Source organism: Denticeps clupeoides, chromosome 9, assembly GCF_900700375.1.
Source record: "Denticeps clupeoides chromosome 9, fDenClu1.1, whole genome shotgun sequence".
Lineage (NCBI taxonomy): Eukaryota > Metazoa > Chordata > Actinopteri > Clupeiformes > Denticipitidae > Denticeps > Denticeps clupeoides.
In genome coordinates, this window is record NC_041715.1 from 8,168,068 (window position 1) to 8,187,947 (window position 19,880).

The window sequence follows — 19,880 nt, forward strand, 5'->3', positions numbered from 1 at the left end:
TGTAAACAGCGCAGCACAATTTTATATCATTTTTACATTTACATTTACATTTACATTTACGGCGACTTACAACGTGCTTTCAAGTTACCATCGATGAGATCAATTCCGGTTCACTAGGACCCCAACTATGAATACATATTTTTATTCACTTGTAGATTCTGTACACAAGTTCGACAACAAGAAAGTTACAATTTAATCTAAATATTCTCTAAAGAGGAAGGTCTTGAGCTGTCGTTTGAAGGTGCTCAGTGACTGAGCTGTTCTGACCTCGAGGGGAAGTTCATTCCACCACCGAGGGGCCAAGACGGAGAAGAGTCTAGATGAGTGTCTTCCTCGTACCTTCAGAGATGGAGGGACCAGGCGAGCAGTACTGGAGGCATTTTAAATTTTAAAGAGTTGAAGTCGAGCTTTTATTGTCATTTCTGCTATATACATGTTAGATGGTACATAGTGACACGAAAAAAAACGTTTCTACGGAACATGGTGCCACGTGTAACATTTGAACAAAGTTACATACATAGGGTGGTAGTAACCTAGTGGGTAAGACTCTCGCCTATGAATCAAAAGACCCAGGTTCAAATCCCTCTTACTACCATTGTGTCCCTGAGCAAGACAGTTGCTCCAGGGGGACTGTCCCTGTAACTACTGATTGTAAGTCGCTCTGGATAAGGGCGTCTGATAAATGTAATGTAAACATACTGACAAAGTGCACGTGTGTGACAGACAAACGGGACACATGCAGTGCAGGACACATTCAGTAACATTCAACCAAAAAAACATGCAAACAATGACATAGACAGTAGTGAAAGGAATAATTAATGTGCAAAGGTACATATGGAACAATGCATTAATATATATTATTACAGAGAGATAATATTACCCAATTTAACAGTTGTACTGTGTGTATAGATGTATACGAGAGTTAAGATATATATAAGTGTGTCTCAACAGTAACGAATTATTTTAAAGATTTATAATTGCTGCATCCAAACAATGCTCAGTCTGTGACCAGAATGACACTGTAGAATCACGTGATCGTTGACGCGCTGGGAGTGTGGTCACGTGTTTAAACTAGCCACGTGGATTTTCGGTATTCAGCTTTCGTGTCGCCCTCTGGTGGTGGCAAAGTAAAATAAAAAATAAAAAAAAATAAAATTCCCATATAATAATTTATTTCAAAACATAAGTGACAAACATGTCCCAGAAAAGACAATCTGGAAGGATAAAAAAACTGAAAACATTAAAAACTTTATGATAAATAACAAAGATGTGAAATATAGCAATGATTGCTAATGGACATTGTAATCTGTCTGGTTGGTATAATTAACATTATGAATTAGAGTAAACAAATCCATCTTATAAATTAAAATATAAATAAACAAACATTCATTCACCATAGCCGTTGTCCCCAACTACTAGGCAACACATATTTCCTACCTAATAAGGATTTCTAGACTAACTAGGCCTGGTGTCAGGTGCAACATTAAGATCGGTCTAATTGGAGGGCTTCTCTTTGGTACGCAGGCACTGGGGTCCGACTGTTCACTTCCTGCCACTTGATTTGCTCTGATGAAGTTCGCCTGTAGGCGACCTGCAAAAATAAAAATATAATAATCTCAGGTCACAAAAGCCTCTCGGTTGAGTATTTTCATTCATTCCTATGAATCAGGACCACTTATGCCAAATTAAAATTTTGGGGGCTGGCACTGGGGCCTTTGATTAACCCCTTACACGCCGCTCAAACAGACATTTCTCAGACCATGGTATCTGTATTGGTATCAGTGCATCCCTAGTAAAGGCTATTCTGTGATATATATATATATATATATTAAAAACCAAACATGTAAAGAAAATAGCTTGACTGAACACAGAATAAATACATATTTCAAGAGCACAAGGACACTATGTTTATGGATGGTTAAGTCTAATCAGTTTTACTTATATATGCACTGAAGCTGTATTGCTGACTGTTTGAAACAAAAAAAAAATTAATATATAGTGTTTTGTTTTTTTGTGTACCTGTAGTAGTGATGGACCGTCAGAAATCATTTCAAACATTTAACATCTGACAATACAGCTTTCATGAAGCACTTCATATGACGGAAAAAATGTTTTAAAGACAATGAAACCATAAATGTTCTCTACCACATGGTTTATTTCATCAAGCAGCTCATTCTCGTTGTCCAGGTTAAGGGCGTACACCGTTGTATGCACCCATGCATTGTCAGTGTTCCTGGGGTCGTCAGCATACCCTTCCCAGATCTACCGAAAGCACAGATAAGACCAGGAGTTGCAGTGCATTGCATACACCATTTTACTTATTAGATGGTTCACAATGTTACTCTGCATATTCCACCATATTTTTGTCACGCCGATCCTTCAGCTTGGCTTCCAATGCATGATAAATCTTATTTCCCAGTAAGTGCTTTAGTCTCTCAGGCAGAGTCTCATCCACCGCCACGTCACCCTAAAGACGAACATACTGATCAATAGGCTTCTTGTCAGGACGTCCAGTACAGGACGTGATTGGTGACATTAATTTTTTTTTTTTTTATTCTCTTACCCCAGGCAGAGACCAGCCCCCTGCTGCCTGATTCCATGCCGCGAGAAACCTAAGGGCTGAACCCTCTTTGTCTCGCCTACTATAATAATGGTAAACCAGAACACAGCTACCAATTATTCACTAATTAAAAGTGAAATTACATTGAAAAATGTTACTAAAATAAGTGATGCACTGGTATTATTAGTTCCACATTATGATTCCAATGATTAAGTACATATGGGAGTGGAGAAATACATGACAAAAAAAATTGTCTCACAGAGTTATCACTATGTCCAGTGCAGGATTCGGGCCCAGGCAGCTCAGTGCCCCTCTCCCCCTTACCCCTGTACGACCACCAGGGTTTCTGCAAAGAGGGGAGGGGAAATGAAGACACTGGCAGGGGCAAAACGGAAAGCTTCCATGACTCTGACGCTCGCTTACCTGTATTCATCTAAACGTGAAAGTTCAGATCTGTTGAGGGGGAAGAGAATTTAAATTTTTTTTTTTTTTTAAATCAAATTATATACATCCGTGATTAATAGCTTGACAAAACTCACTGAATAGGCTCATAAACGGTGGGCATGTAAAGAGGGAAGTCAACCTGAAACACAGATGAGGATGTTATTAACAATAATTGCTGTATTATATGCCTTTTTCTTTATAGTACTTTAACAGGTAAAACGCAAATGCACAAAGTGCTGTCTCTTTGACTAGCAATAATTTGATATTTACCAGACCAAATTTACCAGATTAGCTACTTTATGTAATCTGTAAAATTGTAAAATTCTTCCGCACAGGACAAATTTAGGAATTCTACCACATAAGTGATAGTTGCTTTGGAGCTCAGAAATTATTCCTTATTTAATTTCTTTTAAAACCGATTTTTATTACACGTTAGCTCGCTGTTTTACGCCAAACCTGACAATGTCATAATGTAACCCCACTTAGGAAAATGCATAATTCTGTTAAACGTTTTACAATCGGAAGGACGTACCTCCCAGGGCACTTTCTCTTCCGGCACCGGGAAGCGCGTAACGTTGCTGTCCGGGTAATGTAAGTGACGTGCATAGACGTGTCTCTTCTCAGACTCGGCCTCCTCGGCCAGGGGTTCATCCGGCAGCCTCTCAGTGCTCTTATCTACAGACGACAGAAACCAAGATCTGAGGATCCAGCGGACCTTCAGCCACCAAACGTCTCCCGTTCACTTACTAAGCGAGGGGGCGTTCTCGTCAGCATGGTAACCTTGGGATTTGAGGGCGTCCATGATCCATTTAAGAGATTTTGTGCACTGAAACACCTAAAGACAGACTGGTGCATAAATATAAACAGATCAGAAACATTTATATAATCGAAAAATAACAATCTGATTCAACCTGCTGTTCCAGTTGGTTTAGTTTCTTCCCAACTGCAGCTGAATCTCGGTCGTATTTTCTCTCCAGGAGCTCAGACATGGTGTACACCCTGAAATAAAGATGCATCAGAATGCGCCGAGTGCAGTTCATTTCACGTTAGATGCCCCAAAACCGATATGATGTCATTGGGCCCCACCTCTCGGAGGTGTTCTGAATGTGGTATTCCATGCTCTGAATCCTTTCCTGATTCGTAATCATTAAATAATTATCTTTCATGAAGGCTTCCCAAGTCAGCAGTCCCTCTTCCTCGGCCTGCGACAGCTGCTCCCCTGTGCACATGGTTAAGAAGATGCTCACAAGTGTGTCTGTCGTGGCCAACATCCACCTAGACAGACAGACCTTTCACTGATAGAACATCAAAAATTTCATGATGATTTCACTTTCACCATCATGAAAATTTCACTTTCTGAGATTAATGTTAATGAGTTCCCCTGGCCAGTCTTTGGTCCTGCAGTAGTCCTGAATAAAAAGTGCTTTGGTAATTGTGCTCCGTCAGATCTGGAATTTGTTCCCTTGTCGTCATAAGAGGTTACCTTCCGTTTCTCATGCTTAGTCCGGCCACAGAACTTCCCAACAGTCCCCTAAAACAATATCTCCCCATTCAGTCATGCTTCCCATTCATGTAAAACAGTTGCATCATGATTGGGTGTAAAAATGAGCAAAAAAAAAAAAAAAATTTTATATATATGAAGTCATTTCCACAAATGCCTCCTCACCCTCCTCTATCCTCCTCATTAGCATTTAAAGCTACACACAGAAATGGCGCATCCTGGGGAAATATCATTGTGGGATTGGCTAAGTTTCGCACCGTGGCTGAATAAAAGAAACTTCAGATACAGTATTAGGGGACCAACAAGACTGATATAAAAGCAACATTTTCATGTCAAGGGACCTTAAACTTATATTTGAACGAGCAGAATTCAGATTTGCCTCTTAGATTGCTACACACTGAAATTACTGCTCTTCTTTTTGCAGCAGGGCTTCAGAATGCACTGGACGAGGAGGCACAGATGCTCGAAAAGGATGAAGGGCGGGGGTGCAGAAGGGCGGCTTTGGTACTCTTTGATCAGCTCATATCTCTGCAACTTCCAGATCGTGTCAGTGTTGTCTTGCACCTCCTGAAATGTGTAGCTGTCGGGTAGATGAGAACATAAGATTTCATTTTTAAGCATTCTTTCAAGATTTCAGACTACACATAAGAGAGGTGCCACGTCCCTTTTAATGGGATGTTTAATGTGATTTACAATGAAAGATTAAATTGTGCATTTGGGATTACAATAATATATCATATAATTCTTAAATAGCAAGACAAAGTTCTAAAAATAAAAAAATTCTGAATGTAACTGAAACAATTTCATTATTTTTCTATTAAAATACTCTATTTGAAAAGTCTTAAAACAAAGGTTGCTATATATTGGGACCAATGCAGTAACAGACGACTGACAGCATGGCAACTCACTTGAAAATAGCTATGAGGAGGTTGAGAAGTAAGATGTTGGCAAAGAGAAGGTAAACACACAACATGATGATAGTCAGCCATTCTGGGAAGGCGGGAATCTGGTCTGCGTTCAGCACAGGGCACCTGGGCAGCAGGGCATCCGAGCCATTGGTGGTGCACTTAGTCACATCAAACTGGGTGACTGAAGCGCAAGAGAGAAGAGCGCTATTTAAAAAGGAGCAGTTCCGTGTTTAGAAGACACCTGAAGGCTACTTACTGTCTGTATCTGTCGGGAGGTTGCCGAATATAATGAGGTAGGGTTCATAGAGGGCACCTCTCACGATCCAGTTCAGGCGGTCCTCGTTGTCTATCAGGATACCCTGTTTAGCCACTCCGTAAGCAACAACCCAGATGCTCAGCAGGAACATGAAGAAGAACAGGTCCATCATCTGAAGAACGGGAGAGACAAGGAGTCTCTGTAACGGCACTGCACCACATTGCGTGCAAAGCACAATGTTAAATGGAACACCCACCATTCTCTTGACAATGATTATTTTGGGACCCAGGGTTTTACTGATTATGAAGATGGCCATCAGACGCAGACAGAAAATGATGAAATCGATGCAAAGAATGACTTTACCTGCGTACAGCGCAGTTGTGGTCAGTCTGCATGAGAGATGAGGTCACAGAGTCACAGACGTTATGTAAAATGGAGAGTCCCAGGGTGCCTGTAGGTTAATACGCCCTTAATAGGCCCTTACCTACAGACCAGGCCTGCGATGAAGACCGAGATTGAGAGCACATCGAGAATGTTCCACAGGTCACAAATGTATGCCTTGGCTTTTTTGTTGATTCCAAGTCCATCTGGGTCATCAAAAAGCTGCACGATGTGTAAATTGTATAAAGAGAAAAGTCATGTTTCACCACATGAGCAGGACTGCAATCAAATGGAAATGGGATTCATTCACCAACCTGTCTGATCTCTTCAAGCACAAGAGAGGCCATCCACACATAAAGCAAAAGTTCCTTCCATGAAGGAGATGGCTGGAAGTCAATCATCAGTATGATGGAAAAGAGCAACAAGAAGCCAAAATAAGACAGAATGTTCCAAAAAAACTTGATCTGGGGAGCAGTGTAGAATCCGACCAACTTCTCGTAGCAGCTCAGGGGTTTCACATCCTCATCCTCTAGGGAGTAACTAAATTGATACAAAAAATAATAATAATAATGAGAACCAAAACAAGTAATTGAACTACAGTCAATGGAAAATCTGTATTAATAGAAAAATTTGGATAAGAACTGAAATATTCAGGGTCATATAAGGAATCACCACTAGATGGTGCTGACATCGCACCAGGAGTTGTCACCACACTCACTCTAACTTAACATATAAGGTCTACAGCAGGGGTCCTGGAGGGGAATGAGGGGACCTCATTCAACTGAAGAACTGGGTGATAAGTACAGAAGTTGAATCAGGTATTTTCTTGCATTTTAGCTTGCTGACATTTTACTAGCCTTACTCTTTCATACCCCCCCCTCGTCCTATTTTATTTGTATAACTTTATTAACAGCAGAGTGGTTCCAGAGTGGATGCATTTCTGTAAAAAAGCCAAATTAATGGAGAATTATGAAATTAATGAATAGGAAAACCTAATATATGAATAAAGCTAAATGACTATCAATATTTTATGACTTACATTTACATTTACAGCATTTATCAGATGGGCATCACCTCTGAAAATCCATTTTTGATACGGTCATCCAAAGCAAGTGATTATATTAACTGGACTACATTGAGGATATTAAGAATAATAATCTTGATGTCTCCTCAGATAGAACTAGAGGGAGCCTGAGTACTACCAAAAGTTTAAGAACCAAAGAGTCAAAGGTGAAGGGATGCTCATGCAATGCTCACTGGGATTGGTTTTCCACCAGAGGGTCGGTTGAAGTTAGCGAAGAGTCCATGGTGAGCTTTTCTTTCCTTCTGGTCAGTCGCTGAATTGTTTCATCATGCCTGAAATGTCATTTCACACACAAACTTATAAATGTGAGTAACAAATGCGACACATGGTAACCATGATTTCTAGGCCGTTTATTGAATAACCTTCCAATCTATCGAGATGTACAGTGCATCCGGAAGGTATTCACAGCACATCACTTTCTCCACATTTTATTATGTTACAGCCTTATTCCAAAATTGATTAAATGCATTTTTTTCTCAGAATTCCACACACAACCGCCCATAATGACATGAAAAAAAGTTAACTTAAGGAATTGGCATTTTTTCTTTTTTTTTTTTTTTATATATGAAAAACTGTACATTTACAAAAGAATTCACAGCCTTTGCCATTAAACTCAAAATTGAACCGGTGCATCCTGTTTCCCCTGATCCTTGAGTGGTGGTCGTAATCTTTCAATTACATTAAACACTATATATCATTCTTTGAAGAACATCAGATATAAGGACCCACCTAAAAGTTATGAATCCTGAATATATGAGAGGAAAGAAGAACATGGTGAGCATGAGTTTCCACTGCGGGTTGAACACCGAAAGCTCCCCATACCAGATCTGGGTCAGCAGGGCCTAAAGATAGAACATGGAAGTCACGAAGTGTAGTTATTTTGTTTTAAATGACTTCACTTTGTTAGTCTCAACTGAAGAACACACATTAAAACAAATCATTCATTTTTAACTCAACGTGGTTTATGTAGCTAGAATGTAACAGCAATGTTCAAACCGTGGCTTAATGATACATAACGGCCAGTTTGGTAGTTTGTCCATTTTGTTAAATATACATTTTATACTAATCTAGTGGCCCACCTGGACCCCTGAGTGAGCTACAAAATCCTTATCATCAGCTTCTAAGGCCAGGCGCAGGCAGGTGACATTGCCCCATGATGGCGAAATGCGGATCAGAAGTTTTTGAGCCCGATGCTCATCGTTCTTATGGCATTCACTGAACACACCTGGCAAAGAAAAATTTTGAAAATAGTAAAAAGTAATAAAACCAAGTGCACCACTCCCTTAATAAGGGACAAAATGAATGATTGGCAATTTATTAAATGATCAGAGGAATTATAGAGTAAATAAACACATACAATCTTCATGCTGGCACTAAGAATAGGGCTTGATTGCTAGTGTAAGGTCAGGTGTACGTAGGACTTACATATGAGAGGAGGAACCGGTATTTATTTGTTTAAAAGGGGAGGAGCCATGTGATTGCTCATATACACACTACTTCCTCATTCTGGATTATTTAAACTCCCCCCGGTTAACATGCCACATGCTCAAACATCATGGAAGTTTATGTTTCTTTCATGTTTTATGAATCATGAGGACACTTTTGACCTTACACTAGTGATCAAGAATCGAGCTTGGCACCAGTTTGAAAACAGTGCTCATAAATAGTAAGAACATACCAATGGCCCGTTTCTCATAAAGCCTGGCAAGCTCTCTCATCTCACTGACATTGTCTTCGTCGTCCTGGCTGACCAGTGCCATCTTCTTCAGCATTTTGCTTGCAGCCAAAGCAGCACTGATGCTATCTATGGACTGCAGAAAACATATTTACACATTGGACTAATTTTATTTGATTTTGGACAATGGAAATCCATTTCTTATTCACATAGTACCTGTTCCCAAGCTATTTCAGCCAGTTCCTTGTTATGCTGCACAATGGCCCAGAGAAAGAGATCTCTGCCCGGATCTCTGTGGTTTTCTTGGATCGTTTGTTGCAGTTTATCATAGAATGATGTCTAGATGGCAAAAGGTAAAAAAAATATATAAAATAATCTCAAATAATAAAAAATGTTTTCTTAAATTCAACAGACAACATTCATATGTGCTACATTCCATATTATATATAATATATGCTGATTGCTCATGAAAATCAGAAATTGATTAAAATCTCAAACTAGAACATTACCTATGACTCACAATACAGAAATGTCCAGAGGTTTTAAAGTCTTTTTTGATATTCATTAGCATAAGGAGCTCATACTCACAGGGTAGATGGGTTGGGTAAAACTACCCAGGAGGCGCTGCACTTCGGCTGAAACAAGACGAAGGGACACGTTTTCTCCCTCCGGTCTGTCGTTATTCGCACCCTCAGCCAGTTTGCGCATGAAGAAGCAGCTGGGTAGGTTGGCGTAGAGGTCACACAGCATCTCCTCGCTCAAGATGTCCCAGATGCTCACCCCCTTCTCAAACAGCAGACGCACCATCTCTGGCTTACGGCCAATCAGAGCTGAGAACATGGCCTTGTGCAGGTCACTGGACTAAGAGAGGAGAGAGGACCATTCAGCATGGAGGGCCACCATGCACTTCTCTCAGTAGCATCTGCACATAGTGCACAGGGCGTGGCAGACCTTCCACTGGTTCTCATCTGTGAGGATCTCGTTCTCCGCGATGTCCACGCGGTTCCAAGCCACCGCCAGCTCCAGCTGCCGCTCCCAGCCTTTCCGGTCAAAACTCTCACTGCCCCTGGAAGCTGGAGACATGCCAGGGAAATAAAAATATTATTAGGAGTCACTATCCCAATGTTTTCTGTGAATGTAAAAACCTAGTTTACATCTTTAAGACAAATGACAAAATGGCAGCTGATGGTGAATAGGAACTGATTTTTAAATCAAATATAAGATCAGGATTTGCATAAATAAATATGTACAGAAAATGATTGCTTCTTAGTTATCATCTAGGACAAAGGGACCTAACTACACACATTCTGTTGGTGTTTTTTTCTGAAAGCCAGAAGATAATGTAGTTAAAAGTGAGAGGGGTCCATGGGGTTGACTGACATCTCCTACAGACCATACTTCCTTATTCTGCAGGATTTAAACCCCCTCCTGTCAAACGTCACACACGCAATTTTAGCTCAAGGTATAAGTCCCTCCCCTCCCTTCCTGCATTTCTCTCCATTTTCTTTACACCTTGATTACATTGCAAATGCAGATGGATTTCAGCATTCTAAACTAAGAACTCTTACTGGTGAACTAGAGAATCTAACATGTGAAGATATACCCCCACTTATCATTAGTCTTCTGGTCTAATGGCACTCTCTCCATTAACTAAATGAAATTACTGTTACACATAATCCATGTAAAGTGCAGAGGATAGACACTGCCTGGAAATTAATCCCTAATGGGATCAGAAAATCCCATGAGGAAGCGTGATGGGCATCTTCCATCTGAAGTGTTGTCCAGGACACCCAGTCAGGGACAGATTACGGGTCGTGTGGGCCCCTGCGCAAAACCCCCCCTCAAAAAATGGCTGAGATGGCTAGTTGCTACGTCCCCATGCCACTTGTGGGACCAAACTAGTGCGGTGTACAGTATTGTAAAAGCAGAATGATGTTGACAATCTTTTGCTGCTTTTTACCTCAGAAAAAGTGAAAAGAAGGTAGCTCAAGTTGATACAGTAAGTTGGATCTCAAATTATAATCAGTACAGCCTCATGCCATTACCTCACGTTAATGTTAGCACCAGGTTACCAATCTCTGTTTATAGAAACAGGCAGCAACGTAGCACAACCAGATCGTACCATAACAAACATTATATGTTTGAATAATCCAGAATGTGCTAGTTCGAAATAGAAATGGAAATGTCTATAAAAGTGAACCAAAATGCCATGTACCTGTTATAATCTGCAATTGTTGCTTTGCAGCTTTCCCAAAGAAGACCATTACATCCTCGTAGCTAGGGGGCAGTCATATCATGCGCAGGGCCAGGAACAAATAAATTCAAGGACACCAACAGAATGAAATGGATCCTTGGTGTACCGTTATTACAACTAAGAAACATAATACAGACTTTCAGCCTGTTATAAAACTAGAAAATCATATACTTCTGGTAATGAATAGTACAGAATATAATATGCCATATATAATATAGTATAATTACAAATAATATATTATATAATATATAGCATAAGAGAGAGAGGTTTAGATAGAGAGAGAGATAGGTGGAAAGAGAGAGTGAGAGAAAGTCAAGGAGATAGAGGGACAGAGATGCAATATAAAAGGTAATGAGCCTTTAAAAAGGCTTTTGGTTGTTAATCTTGTGATAAGAAGTTTGGTTGTTAATCTTGTGATAAAGAAGTACAGAAGACTGTATAGAGAGTACAAAGCAAGTTCTCGAGCTGAACTGTCTGAATGAGGAGTTTTGATACTGGAAGGGGGGTTTAATATCTGCAGTGAAGAGTGCTCACAACACCTGATTGGCTAACTGGAGGAAATGTACCAATTTTGCAACACTCTGAGTGAGAGAGTGGGGGAGGGGTTGCAACTGTCTACTACAGCATGCTGTCTGCTGCTCTAGCATCGAATAACCATCAGACAGAAGTCAGAAAATATTAGAACTTGTCCAGTTTTAATCAACAATGCAAACTGATCATGCAGTTTGAATGTCATACAATTCATGCTCTAAATCAAAGCACTGTTGCTAATCATCCCATTTCTATTCAGCAGTCTGGTAATTTCCATGGGAAAAGATAAGTCTCTCCCCATGATTTACGCATTGCAAGTTCTCCAATGTGAAAAAAACTGTTTGCGTTGCAAATTGCAATCAGTCCCTGCACCCAGTGTGTAATAGTATGATGGATGGCCTTATCCTCTTCACAGACATATAGAATTGATAATGCCTTGGTTTTAGTAACATTCATAATGGTCAATACCTTTCAGAAAGGCCTGAAGAATGGCTACATCTACATCATTGTTCTTTAGGTCATTTGTGCTAAACACAGTCAGGAGGTGTGGCATCCTGAGGATGTCTTGAATCTGAAATTGAGTTCATTTGTAGTCAGTCGGAATAATAAAAGTCTTCAAATAACAAAAAACATTACCCAAATTACCTTTTTGGTCCACTCAAGGATCTTAAGCTCTGAGAAATTTTCAAATTCGAGGGAAAAATATTTCTTGAGCAGGGACTGTACGAGACCAATGCTCACAGAGGACACAGATTGGCCGGCAACCTGAGCAATGACGTCAGCTATGCGCCCCGAACCCTCAAACGTCACACATGGGGTGCCATTGAGCATGGCATTATAGATGGTCTGTTGGTACAATAGGAAATGTGAAATTAACCAAAGTTGGAGAAATTCAGAGCAAAGCAAACCATCCAGGACTTACGTACATCCAGGGTTCCAGGACCACCGTTCACTACCACACAAACCACTGGGATCTTCACACCACTTTCTACAGGGGTCATACAAGAACATAAATACGGGGACAGAATTTACACTATACAAATCATATGATAGTGGACGTCCCACCTCGATTTCCTAGGTTTTGCTCAGATATGAACTTCTCCAGTTTACTGCGCATCTTGATCTCCACACCATAGTGGCCGTGCGTCCCATCATCCACCAGCAGGAAGTGCGAGTGATTGTTATCCAGACAGGACAGTCTCCCCCGACTTTGCTCGTCCACAGTATAGTGGGCAGGAAAGCAACCCTAAGCAGAGAGTAGAGTAACAGTGGGGTTAGGTGGAGTAGCCTAGTGGGTAACACACCAGAGGATTCAAACCACACTTTCTACCATTGTGTCACTGAGCAAGACACTTAACCCTGAGCGTCTCCAGGGGGGACTGTCCCTGTAACTACTGATTGTAAGTCTCTCTGAATAAGTGCAGTAAATATAAAATGTAGAACCAGGCTGGAGTCTCATCTAGAAACTGATCACTTACATCAGGGTTGATCAGACATTCCCTATTATGAAGAATGCCCCATGTGGCCACTCCGATGGCAACAATACTGGCGTCTATGGAGCTGCTCAGGGTGTACTCCCGCAGGGCCGCCCCGACGTGCTTCATGACCCCGGCATGAGTTCCCCCAGTGATGATCCAAGCACCTACTCAACACACAAATCATAAGACGACCATATATTTCCATTCATGGCAAATTACCAAACACCGGTTGAGGGACCCGGGGTGCTGGGAGCAGGACACCACTCACAGAGACAGAGAGACAGAGAGACAGGGAGACAGAGAGACAGAGAGAGAGAGAGAGAGAGATATATATATATATATGGCAAGCCAAACAGGAAATAAATAATATATATATATTGACAGGGAACTGAATATATGGAATGAAACCCGAATATATGGAATGAAGTCTGAATATATGGAATGAAACCTGACATCATGCAGTAACACCACAAATAATTCTACCAACATTCAGTATAGGACTACCGGTGAAGAGATTTTTCAATAGCTCCACATCAGGCGAGCTTCCCACCGCCATTCCTACATAAACCTCCGCCTTTTAATACGGAAATGAAGGCAAGTAAATAGGAAGGAATTACAGGGCAAACTAACTTCAGCATTTTAAATCCGATCCTAGCGCTGCCAATTCATTTCATATATTCAGTTCCCTGTCATTATATATATTATTTATTTCCTGTTTGGCTTGCCATTATATATATATATATATATATATATATATACACACACACACACACACACACACACACACACACACACACACACATATATATATATATATATATATATATACATACATACATACATACATACATACATACATACATACATACACACACACACACACACACACACACACATACATACATATATATATATATATATATATAAAATAAAAATCCAATATTTACATTTATAATTTTCTGTTTGTGTACTTTTCTTTTGCAACATGTTTCCCTTCAGGATTCAAGATCACATTATAAGTGTGGCCTATTTGGTGCCATGCTTCATAGTCACAGTCAAGATTACTTATTGTCCACACACTGCATTACTTACAGTAAAATGGCTGAATCAATGGAGCATTAGAATAGACACGGTGAGGCGATTTTATTGGTCCTCTGGCTTTCCTGTTATTTGTTCGGTGCGGTAATGTTTGCCACCAGTTTCAGTCCATGGCAGATTTACATTGCATTGTACATTTATGGCATTTGGCAGACGCCCTTATCCAGAGTGACTTACAACAGGCTTTCATGTTACCATCAGTGAAGTAATCAGTTCTGGTTCACTAGGACTCAAAACCATGAATACAATCATTTTAGTTCACTTTCAGACAATTAGAAGGTTTCAAGTTAATCTAAATATTCTCTAAAGAGGAAGGTCTTGAGCTGCTGTTTGAAAACACTCAGTGACTGAGCTGTTCTGACCACAAGGGGAAGTTCATTCCACCACCGAGGGGCCAAGACAGAGAAGAGTCTAGATGAGTGTCTTCCTTTTACCTTCAGAGATGGAGGGACCAGGCGAGCAGTCCTGGGGGGTGGGATGGTGCGAGGTGCAGTGCGAGGTGTAATAAGGGCTGTGAGGTAGGATGTTGAGACCCCTTGTTTGGCTTTGTGGGGTGGGGGGGGGGGGGGGGTGCAGCTACTAGGAGCCAGTGGAGGGAACATTGCAGTGGGGTGGTGTGGGAGAATTTGGGAAGGTTGTAGACCAGTCGTGCTGCTGCATTTTGTATTAGTTGTAGAGGCCGGATGGCAGTCAGAGTTACAGTAATCCAGTCGTGAGATTACTAGGGTGTGAACAAGTATCTGGGTGGCCTGTGTTGACAGTCCATCTGATATTGTGGAGAAGGAAGAGACGGATCACTAACCCGTAGTCTCAGCAACCTTCCTAAGACCCCTCCGGAACTTTGACTTGAGATGAGAATTCATGGTGAAGTTCACGGCCCCGCCCGTCACCGAAATGAGCAGGTTGGGCGAGTGCAGTTTCCAGTGCTCAGTCATCAGCTGATAGACCGTCTGGATGGGGGTGTCCGAGGAGACCCGCACATACTGCAACACACACAGACATCAAACAAATATACATATTTCATTCTAGTGGGGGAAAAAAAAAAGGTTCTAGTGAAACTACTTGTTTACCTTTCCTGTTTTCTGACCAAATCCACCAAAACTAATGTACCCGAAAGCATCAGTGGGCGTTTGGCAAATGTGTTTGTGGCGGTCCCACGGATCCCGGTTCTGTCCTCCATCCGAGAAGGCTTCATGCGTGTGCTGCCGCTTCTGGTATCCACACATACAGATCTCCTTGCCTTTTTGTCTGTGTGTGAGAAACGTTAGCAAAGTCGAGATTTCACCCCAACACCACAAAGACCGCCGGGGTCCACTGGACAGTCAAGGCCACACCCTCGCCAGCACTGCAGCAGGACAAGTGACACTGCCAAACCGGCCAGAATGAATAAAACGGATAAATGAAGGAAAGGTCCAGCCATTGAGGGCGCATTTGGGTGCAAGTAGCCTAGTAGGTAGGACCCAGGTTCAAATCCCACTTACTACCATCGCGTCCCCGGGCAAGACACTTAACCCTCAGTGTCTCCGGGATGGGGGGCTGTCCCTGTAACTACTGACTGTGGGTCGCTCTTGGACAAGGGTAAATGCTGTAAAACTGGACTCACGCGTCATCCTCCCGGTAGAAGCAGCACCGCTTCTTCTTGATGTTCTCCTTCACCCACGACTTCAGCAAGCAGCGCTGCGAGGGCAGAGGCAGTTTGCGGGTCAGCTCGGCCGCGCACAGCTTCTCCATGCTCGTCTGCTGGTGCTGATGCAGACACTGACTGATACTGATACTGATATTGATGCACTAATGGCTGCGGCGAGGCTGCGCAGGAGCTACAGCGCCCTGCAGCGGAGGCGGACGACCCCACCCGACCGGACACCGACCCGAACCCCCGGACAGTGTTGTGAAATTATACATAAAGATAGTAAATAACGCGGTTAATGCACTCCTCAAATTTTATTAGAATTTTCCTTGGAACGATAATGCTAAAGAATTTTTTTCAGTCCCCTCAAAATGACTAAACGCACAGCTGTTAATGTCGAAACCGCTGGCAACCACTGTGAGAAACACCCCTAAATTGTGCCAAATTAGAACCCCCGATCCCCCCCCCCCGGGTGTCACGTGTCTCGTTCAAGGTCTCAGGCGCGAGCGGGGAGCGCATGTGACGTCATCGACCATCGATCTCGCTCAGGGCAGAGGACTGCTGGCCAAGACCGTACAGCGATTTAAAACAGTGGAGAGGAATCAGGAGTGCGGCCATTGTGCAACACTTCAGCACAGCACACAATGAAATGTGTCCTCTGCTTTTAACCATCACCCTTGGTGAGCAGTGGGCAGCCGTGACAGGCGCCCGGGGAGCAGTGTGTGGGGACGGTGCTTTGCTCAGTGGCACCTTGGCGGGCATTCGAACCGGCAACCTTCTGATTACGGGTCCGCTTCCTTACCGCAGACTGCATGGCTGTACTGTTCTAAAGATGGTGCACAAGAAAGCCCCACCACACACCGCCACCTTCAGAAACTGGGCCGCAGGGCGGCATTCCACCAGTACTGCCGAACGCACCGCCAAGAGGACCGCTGCCCTGCTGAAGAAACAGAGGGTAAAGGTGCTAGACTGGCTAAGCATGTCTCCAGACCAAAACTCTATACGAGCATCTGTGGGTCATTATAAACAGGAGGCGGAGGACTGCAAGTTATCAAACGTCCACCAGCTCCATGGTGTCGACATGGCAACCAGTGGCAACCAGTGGAGCTCTAGTGATGCCCAAGAGAGTTGTAAGGCAGTGCTGGAAAACATTGGTGGCCACACAAAATATTGACAGTTTGGGCACAATTTTTACATTTTCACTTACTTTACTTTACTTTACTTTATTTAGCAGACGCTTTTATCCAAAGCGACTTACAAGAGGAAGACACCAGCAATTCTCGTTCGATTTCTAGGGGTGTATTCTATATGTATGGGCCTCAAATAAGGGGGTTTATGTTGTACAAGTATTTAGTAAGTGAAATAAAAGTAAATACATAAGGGGCAGCGGTGGCCTAGCGGTTATGGAAGTGGCCCCATAATCAGAAGGTTTGAATCCAAAGCACAGTCCCCACACGCTGCTCGCCAGGCGCCTGTCATGGATGCCCACTGCTCAACAAGGGTGATGGGTAAAGGCAGAGGACTCACCGTGTGCTGTGCTGCAGCGTTTCACAACGTCAATCACGTCACTTTCATAATACACTGCCATAAACCACTTACAAATTGGTTTTATACATACTGAACACAAACTTTTCAGTCCTGAAAGTGTTCCTATGTTGAGTGCTTCTTTTTACACATGTTAATCATGAAGCTGCCTGTGTGAGTAGACTCCATAGAATAGGTGTAGTGGGTAAAGTAGTTTTTGCAAAATTTAAATCTAACCAGTGATATTGCAAGAAAATTATTAATCACCTATCATATGACAGCTCACCTTGACCACAGCCAGAAGATGGCTCGCCGTTTTTCCCACTTGCCAGCCATCCAAAGTGTCTGGATATATTTTACTAGATCTGAACATTTCTGCAACAAAAATGAATTAAATAAATATTTTTAAATATTAAATATGGCATTTATCCAGTCCACCTTACAATTGGTGGGTGGTAGTAGCCTAGTGGGTAACACACTCGCCTATGAACCAGAAGACCCAGATCCAAACCCCACTTACTACCATCACGTCCCTGAGCAAGACACTTAACCCTGGGTGTCTCCAGGGAGGATGGTCCCTGTAACTACTGATTGCAAGTCGCTCTGTATGAGGGCGTCTGATAAATTCTGTAAATGTAAATCAGTAACTACAGGGACCATCCTCCCTGGAGACACCCAGGGTTAAGTGTCTTGCTCAGGGACATGATGGTATATTATATTTATTTTTGGGAAACTTTTATACCCTCTAAAACAATCATTATAAGACAAGCCAGTATGTGCCGATACTGGCGTGTTTAAACAGTAAGGCCAAAACTGCTGACTAACGAAGAAAGCAATCCAGACACAAGAGGAGAAATACCAAAGAGGCGCCAGTCAGGTGAAACAGGACAGAGGGATTCCAGCAATGAACACCAAACTGCATGTGTTTGTATTTTGGGGCTTTTCTCATTAAACCAGTAGACCCCTAACATTCCATCTGTTTGGCACTGGGAGAAGGGAGCAATGCATCAACATCTCAGTGGACGATCAGTGACAATGCATTGCTGCTTACCTATACCATCCATTTCTATTGTCTTCGATCTTCACCCTAGTCACACTTTAAGATCCTTTTTGTTGGTTGCTGTGCAAAAACAATCAGAAAAAAAAAAAACTAAATCAGCACACTTCGGGAAACTCTCGTGGTGTTTTAGGCACAGTGTGTCTGTACACTCAGTCATTTGTGGGACTAACACACTCTTTTATTCCATTTGATTCAATTTTACTTCAATTTATTATTTGCAATATTCAATTTATTTGCCATAAATTGAGCTAATAGATTCCAAAAAACAATTTGTGCTTCACGCTGTGCATGTCTACAAAACGCAGGCAAAATTGTGTTTCTTCTTATTCTTTTTTTTCCTTCGTTTGAGTTACCTGAGGTGTTTGGGGACAGTGCTCACTGAAGCACCTCCTACAAATCCAACAATAAGGGCTGAGAAGACCTAAAACCAGGAAGCTATTTCGGCCATACCATTTCTTCCAGGTGCCAAGGGGGGTTTGTTGGGGTTTGTTGTGTGATGTGTTACTTGTTGCATTACCCTGTGTTACCCTGATGTCCTACTTAGGTTTGGCCAAGCCACTTTAAATGTCCCCTTTTGTCTCTTTGTGCCGTAGGGCAATTATATTTAATTGATGTCTTATTTGTGGTTTTGTGTGTTTCATGTGTTTGGTTGACCTCTTTTATGGGCCTAGATATGTGTTTGGTCCCACGCAATGTTCCTACTCTAAGCTTGGACTGAAAATCCGGTATCTTTTTGCCTGACTGTTTAGTCTTACTTAACGGCTTCTTTCATGGAATTGACACACAATTGTGTAGAAAGATTTTCTGTGTGTGATTGTATGTGTGGTGCATGTGTGTGTTTTCTGGGGAAGCGGCTCAGAGCATGATCAACACAATGTCCAGCTAAAACTGGTTAACATAGTGAAGCTCGTTCGACCAGCATGGGGTAATGGTTTCACACTTCACACCAGGTAAATCCTTCATCTGCACCTGACAACAATACAGTCAAAATGAAATGCCGATAAGCATGTACTGAGATTATATTACCTATCTTTAAATATATTTAATTTCCTAAAGCAGTGATAATTATATCCATTGAATGTATAAAAAGTATATGCTGCATTTTCATGACTTCATGTTATTTTTGATCTATATTATTTTTATACATAAATACACATCAAACATGCCAGTTTGTAATAATTAAGTGTAATATTAAGGTGTTCTGCTGCACTCTAAAACACCAAAAAAAGCAATAATTATTTATTCATATTTCTCTGTAGATTGCCAAGAACCCGTTGCACGTGGCCAATAAAATGTTATAATAATGAAAGGAATTCTCTTTAATGCTCGAATTCATTGTTAAACAGCACTTACTCATTTCCAGATCTTGCCATTTCCCTTTACTCATGACTTGGCCTTGTCCCGCAATGTGATTTCAGAATAAAATAAATAAACAAAAATTTAGATTGCAAAAAAGCTGAAGCATGGATGGCATTCCAAAAGCACGTTTTCCTTTGCAT

The 19,880-nt window shown here is 41.8% G+C and overlaps 1 protein-coding gene across 2 annotated transcripts; it reads right to left on the minus strand.

Moving 5' to 3' along the window:
* Positions 1–1,155: 1,155 nt before the first annotated feature.
* trpm2 (transient receptor potential cation channel, subfamily M, member 2) lies at positions 1,156–19,880 on the minus strand. Of its 2 annotated transcripts, XM_028991218.1 has the most exons (35): positions 19,735–19,878; positions 18,373–18,441; positions 17,608–17,696; positions 15,774–15,847; positions 15,241–15,418; positions 14,973–15,153; positions 13,073–13,236; positions 12,660–12,840; positions 12,521–12,582; positions 12,240–12,440; positions 12,063–12,165; positions 9,761–9,882; positions 9,398–9,670; positions 9,026–9,148; positions 8,813–8,945; positions 8,214–8,359; positions 7,864–7,976; positions 7,308–7,406; positions 6,365–6,590; positions 6,154–6,272; positions 5,926–6,058; positions 5,670–5,841; positions 5,414–5,594; positions 4,904–5,085; positions 4,091–4,223; positions 3,916–4,003; positions 3,752–3,839; positions 3,537–3,679; positions 3,100–3,143; positions 2,984–3,013; positions 2,820–2,906; positions 2,564–2,642; positions 2,357–2,467; positions 2,146–2,262; positions 1,156–1,591 (listed from the first exon to the last, which is right to left on the minus strand). In XM_028991218.1, exons 2-35 carry the CDS (start codon positions 18,383–18,385, stop codon positions 1,484–1,486), a joined length of 4,296 nt encoding a protein of 1,431 aa, XP_028847051.1. In that variant the 5' UTR covers positions 18,386–18,441; positions 19,735–19,878; the 3' UTR covers positions 1,156–1,483. The 2 variants fall into 2 exon arrangements, with proteins under 2 accessions (XP_028847051.1, XP_028847052.1); XM_028991219.1 differs by lacking the exons at positions 2,357–2,467; positions 2,564–2,642 and having other exon boundaries at positions 19,735–19,880.